Source organism: Labrus bergylta, chromosome 1 (genome assembly GCF_963930695.1).
Source record: "Labrus bergylta chromosome 1, fLabBer1.1, whole genome shotgun sequence".
NCBI classification, from domain to species: Eukaryota; Metazoa; Chordata; class Actinopteri; order Labriformes; family Labridae; genus Labrus; species Labrus bergylta.
The window spans coordinates 28715205-28736221 of record NC_089195.1 but is presented as its reverse complement, the minus strand read 5'-3'; the positions used below and the strand labels follow the sequence as shown (position 1 = coordinate 28736221).

The 21017-nt window shown below is 43.4% G+C and overlaps 1 protein-coding gene across 6 annotated transcripts in view; it reads right to left on the bottom strand.

The window, feature by feature from the left end:
- The window catches only part of LOC109994379 (nuclear factor 1 X-type), a gene marked incomplete in the record, with an annotated part of 107552 nt that overhangs the window by 15844 nt on the left and 70691 nt on the right, over nt 1-21017 (bottom strand). For 5 of the 6 annotated variants that reach the window (XM_065958330.1, XM_065958339.1, XM_065958344.1 and 2 more), the window contains 6 exon segments: nt 4129-4203; nt 5344-5471; nt 5921-5956; nt 6454-6577; nt 6885-6959; nt 7304-7366. In XM_065958330.1, the coding sequence (XP_065814402.1) occupies nt 4129-4203; nt 5344-5471; nt 5921-5956; nt 6454-6577; nt 6885-6959; nt 7304-7366 (501 nt within the window). 6 annotated transcript variants of the gene reach the window in all.

Here is a 21017-nt window from a genome sequence, read left to right as displayed (position 1 = left end):
GGACTTTATGCTGAAATAAGTCACTCAGAGAAGTACTGAGGTTTCCCAACTCCCAGCTTCATATTCATATAGCGTGGGCTGAGTAATATTTCAAAGCCTAAGTGTAAGTCTTCAAAGGAAAAAGGGGAAAAATAGGAAAAATAGCTGAGGCCAATCTGAATCTGGTCTTTGTTTTTTGAGCCAAAGCACATGTGAAGCTATAATAACCTCTACTGTGCCACTGTATGTTTTTCTTTCTCATCTCTTTCTCTCTCTCTTTCAGGTGCCAACTCTGGTCTTTCTCTCTGTATGAGCATGGCCGCCACACAGCCACAGTCAGCTAGTTGTGGTCTGGCTTCAGCGAAGCTCACAGGCTGGCTGCACGAGAAGAAGGCTTCATTCAGAAATAGCACACACTGTACAGTATGGACACGGCAGCTGCTGAGTGCGAAAGACAAGCAGACGGACAGAGAGAGGAGACAGAGGGAGAGAGAGAGAGAGAGAGAGAGGCGAGAAGAACGTGGGAGACATGAAAATATGCGAGGGAGCAAGGGAGCGAGAGAGCAAAGCAGAACCTGTGAAAAATGCAGCAGTGTCTTGTTTTTCAATGCGTTGCTCTGACGACATGTATGAAATTGGAATGTCATAAGATGTTAAATATGGTTATTATCTCTCGCTCACACACACTCACACGCTCAGCGACTGAACACAAGCGAAAGCACAAGCACATGACCAACCTCAAAAAAACAACACCGCATTTAACTGCTGAAACAATAGACACGTTTCGTCCCCCATTAAGTTTTCGTCTAATCTCGCTAACAAGTGAGTGATGTGATAATGTTCTCTTTCTAAACTTTTTTTTAGACTGTTGTTTTGTAGTCTATTTCTGTGGGCCCCTCCACGTCAAACACGGCATTAAATACGATTCCTCCTCAGTTCTCCAGCTGGAGACGTGTGAAAGTCTATGGGAGTGTGGAGGCGTGTAAAACCTTCCCTCCCTGTGTGAAGAGTTAAGTCTCAAGCAGGTGGGAGTGAATATGTGTGAACCATTTATGTCTTTAGCAGACATATATTTCATTTTTTTCTCCCTCACTGTAGCGGGAGTCTGGGGGCGTATTGTACTGTCAGACAGATTCCAAGCATGAAGACAACCCCAATCCCACTTCTGACACCAATAGTTAGCAGTGATTGCTATGACACCGTCACACTGGTGGGAGCAAACTGGAAATAAGAGCAGTCTGCAGGGACTTGAACAAGAAAAAAGCAATGAAGGGAAGAGCTTTGAGTGTAAAAACCAGAACTGTATAGATTAAATAGTTACAGTATCAGAAATGGTTTTTTTTTAAAAGGTTATAAATCTAATCTGAAGTAAAGAGATCAGAGTCAGGAGCCCCGAAAGTATCAAATGAAGGTTGACTCCTGTATGTTTAAGAAGTTAAAGCACTGTCTCTATCACCGAGGGAATGTGAAATACAATATTTTATTACTTCATAGACTATGCAATAGTCTGATCCAGTTTGTGTTTGTGTGCCACAACTGCACTGTTTCCTTTCCTGGCAAGCATTAGCGTTATACTGGCAACCAATCAAGCGCTCCCATGATGACCCTTCTGTCTCTGTGCACTAACAGGCCTGCCACCAGATGCGCCTCTGAAGCACACATAGATGCAGACACACAAACTTAGACACACACACACACACACACACACACACACACACACACACACAGACACACACACACACACACACAGTTGGTAAAGACAGGAGATATGGTTGAAACAAGTGGAAGGAAAGTCATAAGATTCTGCTTTCTCCAGTGATTTAAAGCATGTATGTTAAGTCCAGCTGTATCCATCTACAGGCTGTTAACATTTAACTCAAAGCACCAAGAAAAGCCCCCCCCCCCCACCACCACCACCACCACAAGTCTCTGGTGTCTTGGGAAATTTTCACAATCATTTGGAACTAATACGAAATCACGGTTGTTTCGTTTGCCTCCGCTAACCTCCCCCACCCCTCCTCCAGCCCCTGTGGAGCAGATGTCTCCAGCATCCTCACGGATCCCAAGGCTACGCACACAAGGAAACACCATCTGGGTCCATGCTTCAGCTGTGCGTGTGTGTGTGTGTGTGTGTGTGTGCCTGAGTGGGCTGTGTGATGTGTATTCACATTTCTATAATGTGTATTTCCAAATGTTACTGTATTTTGTGTGATTTCTATGTATGAATGTATCTTCATACATCTGTGTGTGTGTTGGTGGATGTGTGTGTTCTGTTGGTTATAGAGTGAGTCAGGGGAGTAGATGGTGCTGTGGACAGACGGTAAGGTGCACCTGTGTATGTGTATGTGTGTGTGTGTGTGTGTGTGTGTGTGTGTGTGTGTGTGTGTGTGTGTGTGTGTGTGTGTGTGTGTTCTATTTTTTTTTAGAAGCTGCTTGGTTTGTTTGTGTTTGTGTGTGTGTATGTGTGTGCTTGCTTGTTTACATACCCCCCACCTGGACAGGAATTCCCAGATGAGCTCTGCCTGTGGCAGGTGGGATCCTTTCGAAAATTTGGATACACACCGTACCAAAATCTCACATTGTCTACATTATCCGTGCTCTCCTCTACCTCAATCTCTCCACCTTGCCTCGGTTTCTTCTGAGTTTGAACAATGACATGTACTTGCTCCTGTTAGGAAACTATTCCTAAACCTGCACTACATGCAGGCTCACAAACACATGAATAAAAAATGAATAAATATAAAAGCTGCCTGCTTCCTAATTTTTCACTTGGATTAATTAATTGGGTAAAGGGTCCAGATTTGTATGCCATTCTACACCTCTCTCTTTGCCAAACTCATTAGGAGGTGTACAAGGCTATGTGAGGTGCACTTTGGAGAGTAAAGGGGTTGTGCACATACACAGAGTAAAAGTGAGTGAGAGACAGGGGAAAAAGATGGGAGGTGAGGATCTGGTGCGCTAAGGCGTGCAGGAGCCTCTGCTGCGGCTCTGATGAACAGCCTCTTAATTACATTTACAGCTAAGTGGAGCAGGAGCAGGAGAGCAGCCGCTGAGGCTCGGGTGAGAGTAGACTGGGGCAAAACCTAACCAGAGCTTTTGGCTCCTCTAGTCTGCATCCTGATAACCCCTCTCTCTCATTACTTATCAAGATGTGAAAACGCTGAAGTCTTCTTTTCTCCTCTTTTCTCTCTCTTTCACCTCCCACTTTTCCCATCCACTTGCCTACTTTCTGCTTCTCTCTCCTCCTCCTCTGACATGATTTCTCCCTCCCCAGAGTGCCTCCTGCTGTACACGTTTTCAATTAGACAGAAGGGAGACAGGGATGGAGGGTTGACTGGAGAACTAGGGAGCAGGAGGAAGGGTTTTACACCTCTGATCCACAGACGGTAAGCGTCTTAATGAGGGATTTGAATCGAGGGAGGGATGGAGCGACAGAGGGATGGAGGCAAGGCAGGCACCTGAACACCTGCAGGGGTGGGGAGCCTGATAAGCATGTGTTTCAATGTGTGAACGTCTGCCCATGTGGGGGGTTGTAAGTGTATAAGTCAGCATGTGTGTCAGGAGGCATCTGTGTATACAGTATATGTATGTGCATGTGCATGTGCGTGTGTGTGTGTGTGTGTGCATGAGGAGGGGTCTGTTTTAATATTTGTCACCGTGCATGTGAGGCAGAATGGGCACAGCATGAGTTTATGCCTGCTGGTGTTGTTTTTGTTAGCCTGGTGACATCTGTCATTAAAGTGTTGCTGGGAGGATTGACATGACTTCAGACAGATAAAGGAAGGGATCTAAGGTGAGCCACTTGTAGCCCGATGTTTCACACAGAAAGTAAAGCCTGCACCTGATAATCTTTGACAATCCTGCTACCATATGTGACAGAAAAAGAAATGTCAGTAATCGAATTTTTAACAGCAACAAAATCAACCAGAAAACAACTAAACATACTGAACTTCAGATATAAGGCAGTAAAAAGTGATTTCTTGGTACTATTAACCTTTTTCCTTAGTACAACTCCATATAACTCAAATATATACAAACACACACACATGATATAAATTGTATACACTCACATAGGAACACAGAGGAATGATTAAGCTACATAAAGGCTGATAAATAGCAAACATATATGAGTGTAATCAGTGTTCTAACCATGGTAAGGAAACTGCACGCCATCGTTTTCATGTTTTATCTTCCTCTCCTGCACACTGGCCAAATGGTGCTGCACTGAAAGTGGAGAAGGGTATTGTTAACAATGAGACGGACAGAGACTGAGAGAGAGAGATAGAGCGAAACAAGAAGGACAGATAGAGAGAGAGAGAGAGCGAGAGAGAGAGAGAGATTAAAAATGGGAGAGGGGGAGAGTTGTGTTTGATGGAGGTAGTGAGCGACTGATAATTAAAACAACATCAGGTCAACTGTTTCTGTGACGACGACCTTAAGTGGAGGATGAGTAAATAAAAAAGCCTTCACGATTTGAGAGTGAGGAATAAAGGGGAGGTGAACAAGAGGGATGTTTTTCTTTCTTGAAGTTTTTCGCACGTTTGAGGGATGAGGTAAAATCCTTGTGCGGGTAGAATAAAGAGAGTTATGTTCAGAGCTAATTCTAAGAGGTGGTGGTTACAGCCAAAACAATGGAAACACCAACATAAAGCCTTACTACAGGCTGCCAAAAGCTGTTATTTCATCCCGGTTGCATCTTGGCATTTCTATTCCTCACGTCTGAAGAAATTTGATAGATAGCACTTAGAGCTAATTTAGCCATGATGTATTCGATTTGCAACGGTTGAAGTGATGGTGTAAAAAAAAAGAAAAAGACTGGTCAAATAGCACAGACAGTCATTCAAAACATGTTTGTGCTTTTAAAGCCATTAAGTGACCAATACATTTTCCAATCAGTGTAAAATAATCTCAGCACTTGGAGAAGGGGATGCTTGTTGGTACTTTTGCAAACGTATTTGTTCTTTACACGTTTCCTCTGTTTTGGCAGAAATCTGGATACCCCTGTCATAAAAAATATCTTAGAAAAGTAAGTATGTGTCAGAGTTTTACATATTTAAACTGAAGTGCTTTTGCTTTACTGCTTGACATTGTGACTTGCAGATCTCGATCAATCAGACTGAAGTACAGCGATTTAAATAAGCTGGTGTTGGATGAGTGGGAGGTTTGTTAAGGGGTGCTCAGGGATGTCTACATCATCAAAGTGAGGGCAGACGATTGAGGTAGGGCGTGTGGAGAAGAGACAAAGTCAAAAGGAGGTAGGAGGAGTTTGGACTCTGGTGGGGGTGGGGGTGAGGTGGAGGTCAGGCAGGAGTGAGGAAATGCTGGCTTAGTGGGTGCCAGGTATGGGGTGGGGAGGTGGGGTACCTGCATCCATGTCGTTGGGCCACGCACTGGACTGGGATGAGCTGGCGGCAGGCGAGCGTCCAGGGTAGAAAACATCATCCGTTGGGCTCTCCAGCTCACTGTCGTCTAATGACTTCCTCTTATTGGAGCTGAGGTCGAGGGGCGGGATGTTTGGAGAATAGATGTGATGTGGGGGGGAAACATTAAGAGAGACAAGGCGTGATTAAAAAAAAACAAAAAACAATGAACGTATGGAACAAAGATAAAATACCTTTCACAGCTACACACAACTGATAACATCCAAATCATCACATGAAAAAGCACTCCAGATCATTAACACTCTAGCATTCACAGTGTTCAAAAAGAAAGTTATTCACATTAATGGAGATAAAGTCTTGGAGCGGAACAGACAAGAGTACAAGAGATATCAAAGCTAGGAATGAAACAGGAAGACATGGAAAGAAAAGTTAGGAAGCTTAGACAGCCACACAGTAAGACTCTCTCTTTATGTGTGTGTGTATAACATTATGTGTACATATATGTGTGTTTTTTTTTCAGTGCATGTGTCTCATTAGTCTTTGAAAGTTGTTATAACTACCTCCGTGGAAGGTTTGCGTACAACTCCACCTCAGACCTAAAGTGACAGCAGATGACAGAGGTAAGAAGTGAGAGAAAGTTTAGAGACGCCAAAGAGGAAAAAGGCAAAAAAAAAAAAAAAAAAAAAGAGCCATCACACATTCAAAAAGAGGAGAGCACATAACAGAGAGACACACACATACATGAGGAGGTTCAGGACAGATTCCAAGACTGCTAATGGACTGTCGTACTTAATGCTTTCAATAAAGAAACCTCAACAAGATGGCATCGTTTACATGCCAGTAAAGACACTCTACTGATAAAAACAGAGAACTGGTTGGTAGATATTGCTGTGGTTTAATATTTCCCCAAGCTTCCCGTCGACTCACATACCTAGCACTTCTACTGCCACATGGTGACTTCACCCACTAGAGACTCTGCTAATGGCAGACAGCTGGACTTTGTGGTCACAGGTGTTTCCAGGGCATTGTACATTATTTCTCTACACCTTTACACTACTGCGCCCTCTGTTGAATCATCATTTAAACTGTGTACCTGGTGGAGGGAGGGGAGGTCAGGGAGCGTCGTCCCAGAGCCACCTGGTTGATGTTATAGTAGCTGGGACTGCTGTCCAGGTCAGCCAGTGAGAAGTTGGGACCTGATGCCGTGGCAACGGGAGCTGACAGAGAAATATAAGTTAGAGAGGGAGGAAAAAAGGCATGATGAAGAGAAATATGCACAACTGTAAATTATATGTGTTTTTCTGAAATATGCAGAAGCTATTTCAATGACACAAATATGAAACCAGAGATTTACTAAGAGTCAAAGTTAAAGTATATTTACTCAAAATGTATACACTGGACGACACTGTGAATGAAATTGTTACTTAAATGTTCCTATATTGTAGCAGTTGTTAGTCCCTGTCAGGACAAGAAGTCATAGTTGGGTGCATTTATTCCTTCCTCCGTGGCGTTTCTCCTACTTACTCTGTGACACTCTGACCAGCTCTGCCACGTTCCACACCCCTGAGGTGACAAAGCAGTCCTGGAAACTCAGGTGCCCTGTACAGAAAAGAATGTGGTCAGACCTCAATATGGAAATGTATGGAAAAGAAAATGTTTAAAAAAAAAAAAACTGCATCAGAAATTCATGGAATTTTGTCAGGGAAAAAAATAAATAATTAAAAATCCATCCCTGTGAGAGAGCGACCATCTGCAACTATGTTTGTGGATCAACATCTGTGTGAGTGTGTTTGCTAATTGGATCCATAATTGGAAAATGTTAAGACTGATAAGCATGATGGAATCAATTCTGGTATGCTAATTTGACAGTGTTTGGACATGGACATGTGTGATATGGCGAGAGAGAGTGTGTGTGTGTGTGTGTGTGTGTGGGGGTAACCTACCATTGGGCGGTGGTTTGATGTCTGTGTCCCCCTGTTGGCTCGAACTATCTGATTGTCCAGATTCTGCACAGAAACAGACAGGAAAAGACAAATGCTTAGGATCTGGTTTGTTTGCTAAAAAAAAGAAATCAAAAACATACTGGGAAGTGTACAATGCCTTGATGAATCATAGCTGTGTGTCCATGCTGCCAAGACTGTGCGTGATATTAGAGGTGTGAGAGGGAATAAAAGGGACCTGCAGTATGTGCTGGGATATGGTATACATCTTGTAAGTATATGGGCATGAATGTGTGTTATTTCACACATTTCTCTGTGATAAGCTTGTATCTAAGAGTGTTCTCTCTCATCTCCCGCTGTCCCTCCTGACTTAAGGTGCAATGATTTACAGGGTTCTGCTATGCCATTTAGTATCTAACCACGCAATCATATCCCTCGCCCTAATCCTATTTAATACCTTCTTGCTGGTAGGGATTTAGTCTGCGTAAACAGAGCACCTTACGCGCACACACACACACACACACACACACACACACACACACACACACACACACACACACACACACACACACACACACACACACACACACACACACACACACACACACACACACACACACACACACACACACACACACACACACACACACACGAACGAACGACACCCACACTATCATGCTCACACTCTCTCAATCTGTTTCTTTCTTTAATTTTTGTATCATACTTTAATCCTGGCACAGACACACACACACACACACACACACACACACACACACACACACACACACACACACACACACACACACACACACACACACACACACACACGAATACATCAACAAACATATACAGATCCTATAAAAAAAAAGGCTGACCATGCACATCTCACTGACCGACCCGAGGGGTTTGAGGCAGCGGTTGGTAAACCTGAGACAAAACTCTTCCTCTTGGGAATCAGATGACAGCATTGAAACACAATTAACAGACACAACACACACACACACACACACACCTGCACGAACACACCTGATATGATTGGTCTAGTAAAGCATGGGGGCTTCACTCACATGTGCATACACAAACATGCCAAGTCTTGGCAACAACGGGCAACAATTAGACCTGAAGGAGCAGAAGGGTGAAAGAGGAGTGCAAGATGAGGTTTTTGTAACATGAGTGCTTGGAAAAGTTAGCCTTAAGGCGGTGCATACTTGTCTGGGCTGTGAAAAAAAAAAGATGCCAAGTGTGTGTATGCAAATATGTCCATGGATATATAACACAGACTGAGCATCTGTGAGTTTTCACTTGGTCTCTGTGACCACGTGTCCGAGTTAGGGAAGAAGGCTAGGCTCAATTCCCAGGACTGGTGTGGTGCGTGTGGCTAATGCTATCGGCCATCCGATCAGGCCTTGCTAGACAGTAGCTATCTCGCTAACTAACTAGCCAGAGGAGGTGTTTATCTGCAGGCTGTAGGTGATAACAGAGCACACAAACTCCTGCCAGCAGCACTTGCCTTGCAGCCACACTAAGCCACAGATTACTGAGCAGAAACAATAACAGACCTGTCTAGCTGCCTACGAAGCACTGCTTATCCACAGAGAGAGGCGAGACAGAACGGAGCAGCAGAATGAAAGACAGAAAGAGCACAGAAACCAAAGAGAGCTCCTTTCCCCCCCCCCCCCGTCTCTTCTCGTGCACAATCTCTCGCTCCTTTCTGTCTCTCACTGGCTGGGTGTAATTCTGGCAGCCATCTTAGAGCTTGGCAGCCATCTTAGCTTTGGCGGTAGCGCCGCATTCCAGCTAACTGACGGCACTCACTCCAAACATACGAGACTGCGCCCCCGCCACGCACGCACCCAGACGCTTGCAAACACACACAACTCATACGTGGACAAACACTGAGGTACACACTCAGAGTAAACATATATGATGGCCAATGAAAGCTGTTGAAAAACAACCTGACTTCACTGGACTTTTCAGCGTCGTGTAGTATTTCACCACACGGCTCTACAATATTGTAAACACTCTGTTTCTCACACCATGCACACACTGGTTGATACACAGCCACCTAACTGTATATACAGTGTGCTCGAGAGATATCAAATGCATAAGCCACGAGGTATACTTCACTCCCATGAACATTCAAGCCTTCCGCTGACTACATGGAGCCGTGTTACTGACACCGCTGTCTCTGCTTTGTGAACTTTAATCACAACACCATATGATCCCCTACTTTGTATTTAATACCGTAATAAGAAAGAGAGAACAACAGTTTTTCCATTCCATTTTTAAAGAAGATCAAAAACCTGCCCTTGGAAACATTGCCCTGAATGTTGTTATCGTTGACCTTTCATGACCCTGACATGATATTCTGTTTGCGTCCTGTGCAAAAACCTAGAATGAAAACTGAGGATTATGGTAGATACGAGTCGGTGAGGAAGATATTTTCAGAGCAGGGACACTGGTACAGTAGTTATCCTCGACATCACCTTATCAGCTCTCAGTTTTTGTAATACAAACGGCTACATGATGCTGTTTTATAGCGGACACCCTGACTTCTATTTTGAATCATTTCATGTCTCTCATTGTGTCCGAACAGCACGTGGAGGTTAGATATCGGGTCGCGTCACGCTGGAGCGGATTCTTAATGTCAACACTCATTCTACTAAATGTTACGTCTTATATAGATATAGAGACACTGACAGATCCTTGCAGAGCCCCCTCTCCTTCCCTGTTCCTCGTCCATGTCTTTGCGGGTTGCAGAAATGAAAATAGAAACAGGGCGTTGGGGTAAAGACGGAGCATCGAGTTGCGCTGCTACACATTGTATCGCTTGCGGGCTGTCAGGGCACTCAAATAGGAAACAATTGAATCAAGCTGGTTTTGTTGCTGAAGCTTGCTCGCGTGGTGTACGGACACGGTGTGAGTGTAGACTTCTGTGAAAAAGCCCTCTGCTGTCTACAGAGAACAAGTTTACTTCACTCATGTATACTCAAGAAGATACTTGATCTTTCTGCTACAGCTATCTGAACTCAGAAACAAATCAGTGCTTTGATGAGTTCAACAGTGCATCACATAGCTGTGATGAGAAGTGAGGAGGATATGGGGGACAGGGGAGGTTAGACAGAGGAGCTCTGGTTGCTGGTTATCACAGCTCTGCCAGCTGCAGCTACAACAGCAGTAACCCCCTCTGCAACCCCCCTCCATGCCTCCTAACCACACATCCAGCCCCTTATCTTCCCACCACAGCCCCCCAAAGCCCTCCCCTCAGCTACCCCAATCGTAGCGCCTCCAGCCCCTGTGGCTGCCCCACTACCTCCTCCGCCGGCAACCCCATCTCTAACCTCAAACCTTCAGGCAACCCTGCAGCCCTCTAAAACCAGTGAATTGAAAAACTATTACACACTGATAATAAACAGAATGTAAACAGTTTGATCTGATAACAGGCACAGGCCAGACGGTGCTCATTTTATGTTGATCAACTATGTTGGGTAGTTGCTCTTATTCTTAGTGTTTTTACCTAAAAGCTTTTCTTCTTAAGGCTTGAATTTGCTCAGATGTCACTTACACCTGTCTTACCTTGTTTAGGGAACTTCAAATCCCATTTGCACTACACACTTGATTGATAAGACAGTCTCCACAATGCCTAGTTATTGAGTCAATCCTGATGTTACAGTTTGGGGGAATTATGTAGATGAGGTCAAAGGTAGAAAAATTGGATGTCTTCTTCAACTTGGCTTGAAAATATTATTCTGGCCGGTCAGAAAAATTAAACACAACTCATTCGCCAAACATTTGTGGTGCACTCACTTTTCTACCTTATACTTTTGTTTAATTTCATCAGTGTGAAAATAGCCTAAAACATCCTGCAGTTGACGAAGGGACTTCTGAGGTCAGCGTGAGCATGCAGCGAATGTTTGAACTATTATCTGCCTTTGTATTGAAAAGCCAAAATAGTGTTTGTTAAAGAGAGTCAGGTCCAGTTTCACTTAGCTATAGGGGTGAGAATAAGATTTGTGGGGGTGTCCTCAAGTTGGAGCTGGGCATACCCCCTTTCCTCTTTGTTTTGAGTATCAAAGACGATAATCTTAGCAAACAAATGAACTTTTAAGCACATGATCAAGTCCTGTATGGGTACACCAAGATCCTGCTCCACCAGTTACCCGCAACGATCTCTAAAAGTAGCCTAAAATATGGACCAGCCCATCCCCATTAATGTAAATTCTGACAGCCTGACTAGGATAACCCATTTAGTACTGGTTGATGATTCAGAATCTCACAAGAATTTTCATGATTTCAAATTATTTAGCCTTTGAATTAATTACTGTGAAGCTAAACTCTCTCCAACATTCACCTTGTGTTTCTGCGGCTTTCCTCCGCATCAACTCAAACTGTCCTGCACTCTCCTCATCATCATTTTTTTTTAATGATATGACCTCATTTGATCTTCTAAACATCACTTCTTCAACTCTTCTCCTCGTGTTTACCTGCCACATGGTTGATCTTCAGTGTAAGTAATATCAAGCTCTCGTGGCCCATAGCAACAAACTGACCCGACATCCTTCGTGGATTAGGCTTTGGCTAAGTGACCTGTGCCACTGACCAACTGGTGTTAGGGGTCAGACAGAGTTGCCAGTCTGTCACTCCTCATGTCGAGAGCAGGATATCAGGGAACTGAAGCTGACAGAAAAAAGAGGCCAGATTAAAACACCTTCTAAAGGCTCTCTGCACTCTCCAGCAATAGACTATACTCATAGTGTGGAAATGTTCGACCTCATGATTATAAACTTGGGATAAAACGGATGCAAAAGCCAAGCAACAAGTGGCCTGAAACAGTGGTGCACCACTTTTTGACAGATGTCTAAACAGCGCTGGTCATTTATAAGTCAGTACACATGCACACTCCTGACATAGGCATTCAAACCATCAAGAGAGCTAACACACCCTGTCGCCACATCAAACCAGTGTGTTTCCTTGTATCCTTGTATGTGTGTAACTTGTATGTGCGCAGACTGTTGGTTCAGAGAGATTCCCCTCCTTGTTGGAACAAATGTCAACTCCACTCCCCCCCCCCCTTCTCTTCTCCTCCCCAAAACACAGGATAACGCCGTACAGCCTCCCAATTGGGTTTCGCTTAAGAGGTTTATCGGTATGTTGCTAAACATTCTGACCTTTTTTTAATCCTTAATGCGCTTAAAATGTTCCAAACCCTCCTAATCCCCCTGGCTATCCCACACAGATGTTCACTCAGCTCTTTTATTGGACCTTATTTTTATTATTTTTTCCTTTTTTATTTTTTTATTTATATTTTTAAATATTTCGGTCTGTGTCGTGAGGATTTGAAGTCTACTGTTTTCTGTATGTTTTTATGTCTGCAGTAATGCTTTTGTCCTAAAAGTGTTAAGCAGATCCCCATGTGGTTAACTACTAGTGTGAACGTGACCTTTCAAATTTTAATCTGTCGGACAAAAAAATACTAAGGCAAGAAACTTGAAATCTTAAAGCCTTGCAAAATTAAGACAAAAAAGCATTGTGAAATGGGGTATTTGCAGAGTATAAAACAATGTTTTCATAGCCTATATGCACTGTTTAATTCAGTAAACACGTTTGTATGTATGTATGAATGTACAAATAAATGTATGTAAGTATGTATGCATATATGTATGTATGTATGCATGTGTGCCTGTGTGTATTTGTATTTGTGTCCCTGTATAACTGTGCCAGGCAGGCAGGCCGTGTGGCAAGGTGGCAGAGTAGGGCCCTGTATGTGTGTGTTTGTGTGTATGTGTGTGTTTGTGTGGAGCAGGTGTGCCTTGCCGCCCTGCGCAGCTTGCTGCCCATCTGTGCTCCCGTCTGTGTGCCGCCTGCGCCCACGCTCTGCCAACAGCACCACACCACGGCAAGAAGACCCAGGAGAGAGGGATGCTGAGAGACCAGGGGAGGGATGGAAAGAAAGGGAGGGATGGAGGAGAGGAGGAGGAGGAGGACAAGGGGGAGGAGGGAGAAAGGCGCAGAGATAGGAGAGAGAGGGGGATTACAAGGCTGGGGGCACGGAGGATAGTGGAGGGAGCATTTGAGAGTGGGAAAGGGAAAGGGAGGGGGTTATGGGTCTAGAGACTATGCATAAACTCGCAGGGTATCGATGGAGTGGGTGACTGAGGGTGTGGGTGCAGACAGAGTGGAAGTGTGTGTATGTGGATGGGGTTGGGGGGGGGGGGGTTATGTGGCTGGCGGGATGCCCATGCATACCCCCCCTTAATTCTTTATTCACATCTTCCCGTTGTTTCCCCCCCTTCTCCCCATTCATCCTCTTATCCTCACCCCAGCATCACCTCTTGGCTCCATCAGTGCAGATTACTGTGGACCTGAGTAACACAGCTTCACAGTCCTCTGAATGTTTCTCCATCACAGGGTTGGGACCCCAGTTACATGTAGCCCCCAAAATGGGTCCCTAACAGTTTCTTGAGGCATGTTCTAAAACTAAGATATGACAGTCAATTCAGCAGAAGATTCTCAAGCTGCTCCAATATATATCTTGGCTAACTGTTAAGTTTTGGGTTCAGAGGTTGTATTTACATATAAGGGCTTGTTTATATTAAATTAACCTGCATATTGGCACAAATCTGGGAAAGGGATTTATCTCTCATTCCAACGTATAACAAGCAAAGAGCTTTATCCCTTTATGTAGTAAACATAGGAAATACCAAAAACATCAGTTTTTTATTCAAAGGCTTCAGGCAAATTGATATATCCTTAATTTCAAGGGTGGACTAATTCACTTGTGGCATTTAAAGGGAACCTAAGCCAAATTCTTATTCAGAGGGCTGTGAAATGACTTCCCCTGAGCACTATGAACTTAGGTAAAGGATGCGTGAAGCTGCTGTCATGTGCGTGTCTGAATAAAACTTGGTTTCATTAGTTGGTGTAAAACTTTGTGCCTTTGGTCTTGAAACATGAAGTTAAGTTTGGAATTTAAGTTTAAAACCCTGACTTTATTCCTCTTTATTCCCAAAGAGCTAGTTGATCAATCTTTGACATTTTTTTTTTTTATGTTGCTGATCATTCATTGAGAGAATGTGAGACAATAAATTGTGTTGACATTGCCAGTATTTCAAGTTTTTTCCGACTGTTGAGAAGCAAACTTGAAACCATTGATCTGAAACATGTGTGTTATAATACAAGAACTGTTTGGTAGCAGGTACAGTTATTTATGTAACAAATGTTTGGAAAAAGCCCCAAAGCTTAAGCGTATCCAAAGATAGAAAATTAGGCAAACCCAGTAATCCATCATAAACCCAATCTAGAACAGAAACTGACTCAATGTTATTTCTATGTGTTGTAATTCTGTTTCAAAGACAGTCAACTTTGTTAGCCTTTCCTGTGGTTACTGTGGCCGTTGCTATGCATTATGATCACAGAGGACCCCAACAGAACTCAGATTCATAATTAATATGGATAGTCTAGTCTTAATGGGATGCTGTGCTCTGGAGTCATGCTGACTTGCTGTTGGACAGCAGCTCAGAGTCTTGAAGGACCGCTAGGACTCAAGGAGCAAGAGTCCCACTTGAATCGACGCAAGAAGACACACACACACACACACACACACACACACGCACACACACACACACAAATCCATCCTCAGGGAGAGCAGACGAGACTCTGATATGACGTGTACTTGAATTAGATGGTTAAATTTGAAATGCAAATAGTTTGCTGAAAACTAAAATCTGATATGTAATGATAGGAAAGTGAATATATTAAAAAAACATGTTGGAAATTGTCAACCTCTGATGAATTTATGTGTTCAGCCTGAGCACGCATACATTTACATTCAACGTAAACAGTTATGAGCGATTTTCTTTCATGTATGTTTAAGCTGCTTCATTAGCAGAGGGCCGATTATACTGCATTTGTGTGTGTGAAGTGTGTGTGGCTAAAGCTGGGGGCCCCCAGCACGGTTCACGACCCAGCCTAACAGAGTGTGAACGTCCTCCTGCTGAGCTGATACTGATATAACTGTCCTGTAAGTGGTGTTGACACCAGCATTATTACCCTGTCAACCTCCATCTCTACTCAGTTTAAAGGCGTCAACCAAGGCGGGGGACAAGCATGCTAAGGGCCACTGAGTGTCTCTGCATAGCGCTGCCTGCTTTGGCCCAAATAACTGCAGCTGCACAAAGGCCGGAAAGGGAAGGAGAGAAGAAGGGAGGAAGAAGGGGAGGGGGCAGTGGAGGTACAATTACTCTCACCACTACCTACAAGGCTCCCACTAGATTCATACACCAGAGACGAACACACTGAAGGGGCGGCTGCAGTAAGGGGTTATCGCCACCAGGTGGCTTTTTCCTGGCACATGAAGAGCATGGTGAAATGCAAATAATGCAACAAGGCCTTGGGCCAGGCGTCTCTGCTAGCTCAGACTTCACTCTCAAGATTGTGGAAAGAAGCAGGCCACAAACAGAGAGAAAGGGAGACAAAGAGATGAAAAGGGAATAAAATAAAAGTGGAATATGGGGCTGTGATTATCATTGAGATTTGAGTAGCTTATTCCTTCTTCATTTGCCCTCAGATTGCTAGATTAAACACACAACGTGCACAGTATAAAAATAAAGTGCTTCAAATCAAAATGCCTTACGATATCTTACACCAGGAGGTAAGGGCTCGCTGTGAAGACAAAAAGGCTTCCAGAGAGGGACATGCATATCAAAAAGTACAAGGATAGAAAGAAATGTGAGTCAGGAATGTAAATTTACAATAGAATAGAACATGGTCAGAAAACAACCCAACACATAGCTCTGTGACAGAAGGCATATTTGCGGCAGAAGTGAGTAGCAATAAAACTTTGCAGAAAGAAAATAAATTACAAGGGAGTCTGGAAAAAATGTATGGGGGACTGCTTAGTATGGAAATAAGCCACGGTCAAGCTGCACAGTAGTTAGACACCGCACATCATGTTTTTCCCATAACATACCACACAGCCGTCAAAAGTCTAGCAGTAACGATATAACAGACAAGAGAATGTTAATGTTGAGAATTCGAGTGAAGTAAACGAGTGTAAGAGATCACTGAGCGCAGATTCAAAGCAAGAAAAGTGGGAAAAGTTGCAGGGAAAAGTAAAGAGTTGGATATAGAGCAGGGGTGTCAGGGAAGGCCTGTGTTGAGACTTGGATTTCTCCTCCCTCGTTTCTCTTCCTGCTGGCCCAGATACACACTGTGGGTCTTTGTGTTGGGGCTGTTACACACACTTCCTGTCTGGCCAGCAGAGGGGTGCTTTAAGGTAAGCCTCTCCCATGTTCTCGCATTGGAAACGTCTTCCTTACTTTTCCTGTTATACTTAATACTTCACATTTTCCTCCTCATCTGTCTGGTTATAAGACATTGAAATTTAAACAACCTAGACCACCTGCTACCTATCAACATCCTTCTCAATTTAAAAGGGTATGTGTTGAGTGTTATTTTCTACATGGCTCTTATACTGGTACTCTTTTCCTCACTTTTATCTTCCAAGGTCTTTGCATTTCTTTAGAAGAAAGTGAATTACACTAATAGAATGCTAGAGCACTTGCACAGCCAAGGACACGTCGATAAGAGTGAGAAAACATCCTCAATGCAGACAGACACACACACACACACACACGTATACACACAAAGTGATACTGAGCAAGGTTGCCAACTTCTCCAAAAGCACCACTGAGATAACAGCGATAACAAACATTCTTCCTGCAGCCAAGTCTTTTTCTCCCGAGGAACACTTCAATGAAAATTCTGAGCAAATGTGCCACTTTATGAACATAACAATACGTCAAAAAGTCAGCTGGGTGAATGCGCTCCGTTGGAAAGCAAGAGACCCAATTACAGAGGATCTCTTAAGTTCTTTGCTCATGAGAAAATGCAATGATGAAAGTAAGGAGAGTTTATCCGTTTAGATGCATTTGAAAATAATGATGGTTCTGCTGGGAATGCATAAAAGTCATAATCAAAATGATTTTCCAGTGGAAAAAACACTTTTCACCATAATAAAGAACAAAGTACTCCTGTATTTCATTCGACTGTGTCATTTCTAAACAGCATACATATTCACAAAGGAACTCATATACAGTAGATAATATTGCTCCCGGCAGGGTTGTACACATATAGAGTGGCACTCATGGGCCTGGACATCCACACAATATGTGTCTCACTAGGAAGTGCGAACAATCCAAGTGACTCAATCCTGTCAATCCGTGCCAAGAGGACAGAGGGAGGGTGGGAGGCAGAAAGTGTGGTGGTGGTGGTGGGGGGGAATTTAAAGAAAAGGAGGAGCAGGGATGCTAGCAGCAGAGACGAGGAGAGGCTGTTGGCAATTAGAGTAGAAGAGTGAAATCAGTGAAGGATATGAAGGCTGTGTATATTATAATGTATATAGAGTACACATGGAGGAACACTCCAGGAGAGGAAACTTGATCAAAGAGGTCACGCTGTCACGTTGACAGCACACACATACACACACACACACACACACAGAAGAGCGGAAGGACATGGAGCCAGTCCTGCCAAGCGGTGGTCACCTTTGACCCTTTGGCACTGTAGCTGGAGATGATGCCAGCCAGACAGCTCAACGTAGGAAGTAGAGCAAACAGTGTGTTTGAAAGTGCTTGTGTGTGTGTGTGTGTGTGTGTGTGTGTGTGTGTGTGTGTGTGTGTGTGTGTGTGTGTGTATGTACACAGGGGTGTGGACACACTGTCCAATCACAACTATGAAGTCAGATCGTATGAGCCAATGACAGCAAAGTTGGACGAGGTTGACAAGGGTTGATGATCGCTCATTTTGTGCCATGTCAATATGCCTTCATGTTGGCAGTAGTGTGGGTTTGTGCCAGTGTGTTGGTGTGTCTAAGAGTGTGTGAGTGTTGCTACGCAGACTGAGGATTAAAGACCATACAGCAACAGTCCGGGAGGGCAGGGAAAGAGAGGAAGCAAGGTAGAGAGGGGAGGAGCTGACAGGTATATGTATACATCAAAAAAAAAAAGGAAACTGAACTTCCTCGAGTTACAGGTGCCATCTCGCTAAGTCTGCTTTTTAAGATTTAACACGCTTCAAACACTCAGAAAAACACAATATACTTAAGAGGTAAGTGTGATCAAATGGACATGACATGCCACTTGGTAATATTCACATACTCTCACATACGCACTCACAAACACACACTCTCGAAGGCCTCTTTGTCCATTGTGCGGCTTGGTGAGGGCTGATGGAGAGAGTGGCAAAAAGGGTGAGGTCATGTGAGGGAGCTGGAGCCTGGTGCGATGGCTAGCCTTGAGTTCACCCAGTAGACTGTATAACCGACGGGTGACTCCGAGGATGTGCTTGAGTGTCTGCGTGTCCAGCTGAAGGGGTATAGCAGATGTGATGGATGAAGAGAAAACTAATAAAACAGGTCTGTGGAGCTGTGGCCTGGTACAGCTGGAAAGTACACACACAAAAAAAAAAAAATCTAAGCAGGATTCCTCTAAACTGCACCACCCAAACACAGGTCGCCTATCATTAAAAACAGTATCACAAAAAGGGATATGTGCAAATCTTTGTCTGAAAAAACTTAAATGCATGTGGAATGCACATCTAATGTCAAATATCACTCATGGAAAAGTGACACAGGCTGAGAGGTGAATAGGTAAAGAGAGAAATGTTTGTTTAAAAGTGATAAAATGTCAACATATATGAAAAAGGCTCACAGTTTCTTCCTGCAGCTCTAAAACACACAAAGAAGAAATGACGCACGAGCAATTTAAACAAGGAAATCCAACAAATGGTGACGGTGTTAACCCTTGCGGTGAGGATAGCTCCCGACAGCTTGGAGTACGGACAAGAAAGACATGGCACCAACACAGACAAGTAGACAATCCAATCAGGATGTAGATGTACAGTACAGCAAACCACCATCTGTCCGGTTGTATAGACAATCACTGGGGAGCTGGATCGCTGCTACGTAGAGTCAATGAACGTGTGTTTGCGCATGAAAAAGTGTGTGAATGAGAAAACGAGACAGAGGAATGACATCTACCTAAGGTCTGTGTTTATGATCACTAAATGTGTAAATAAGCGAGAACACTGGGGTTGCAGCAGCACACTGACAGTTGTAATTTACATATGTATTTATCTACAGTATTAAAATCTGCAAGACTAAACTCTGTAACATTGGTTTAATAAAAAAATATTCTGAAAGCTATACTAAATAAGGTTGTGAGTGAGTTTCTAATCAAGCATTTTAAACCAAAACATCGCTTTTCTTTATAATTTAAGATTGATTTAATTTGAAGTTGTGCATTGAAAATGTGAAATGTTATCTTTTGATACACAAACACACTCTCCTCTCATAACCTTTCACCTTCTTTACTCTCTAAAAAGAGCACTCAGTCTGGGCAAAGGACAGCGGTCGACTCTGAGGCTTTTGCCAGACAACAAGAGGCCTCCAGTCTTTGGAGCTTGAACAAACCATGTGTGTACACAAAGAGCACAAATCACTAAAACACACTCATTGAACTTTTGTGTGTGGTTGTCCATTTGCCTTACTTATATTTCTTACTATTTTCTCTGGTAATACATCTTCACCCCCAACTTTTCAAACAGAGACCAAACAGGCATTCCTGTATTGATTGATTTTTGCTGTGTATATGTGTTCATGTGTGTCAGTGTTTATGTAAGGATCACATCCCCCCACCACACCACAGCGCTTAGCCTGTAAGCCCATCCCGCTTAACGTCTCTCCACTAATTCTAATTCCAAAATCTAATTCACCTCCTTACCACAATCACCCCACACATCATCCTTGTACTCCCAGACTAAGCTACACACAAAAAAACACACAAATACACACAATAACTGATTGCCCGAATGATAACTGGACCAAGGTATTTTACTGTGCTCAACAGTTAATCCATATTAATAGTGTTCGGGGTTATAGTTTATAACACTAAATACAATTTAATTGTTTTAGCCAGCCAAAATACACAGGTTCTCTTCTCACACACACAACATTTCCAACTCAAAATCAGAAACATAAACAAAGTAAAAAGTCAACTGTTAATTTACCAAGTGAGCAGGTTTCATTAAAAAGACAGATGATCTTTAATCCACTCTATATAAAGCGCTATAAAATGCTAAGAAACGTGTGTGAGTGACGGGGCAGAGGTTGTGTGTGAGCAGACCTGATCCCCTGTAATCTAACCAGTGATGTAATGCCTTGTGCAGCCACCATAATATGTTACATAACCTTATAACAGGCTTACGTACCCCTGGGTTCACAGGGTTCACTCTGAGCCTGAATGGCTGTTTTGTCAGCACCAGATGTTTAATGATCAAGATGTAGAATTAGTCGATACACAATCTACTTAAATAAGCAAGGAGTCAGTGACGTTCAGCCCTGAGCGTTATAAAAATGGGTCAAGAATCATCATGCAGCTAAACTAAAGACCTGACTTTACTGATGTCAAGAGGGAGCAGAGCAGCAGCACTTACACAAATGGCTACATTCAGCACTCAAAATGGCTATAGTCAAATCAGAATTAACATATCCACTCAGAGCATACCTCCTCGGCCTCCAACTGTTCTGAGCTCGGAGAGAAAAGCTTTTGATTTGGTTGTGACTGGCAGCTCATGTAAACACTGCATCAACTAGTGAGCGATAGTGGAGCCCGGGAGAGAGTTGAACGCCTGCCAAAAGCTGCAAAGCCAAGTTTGGCCA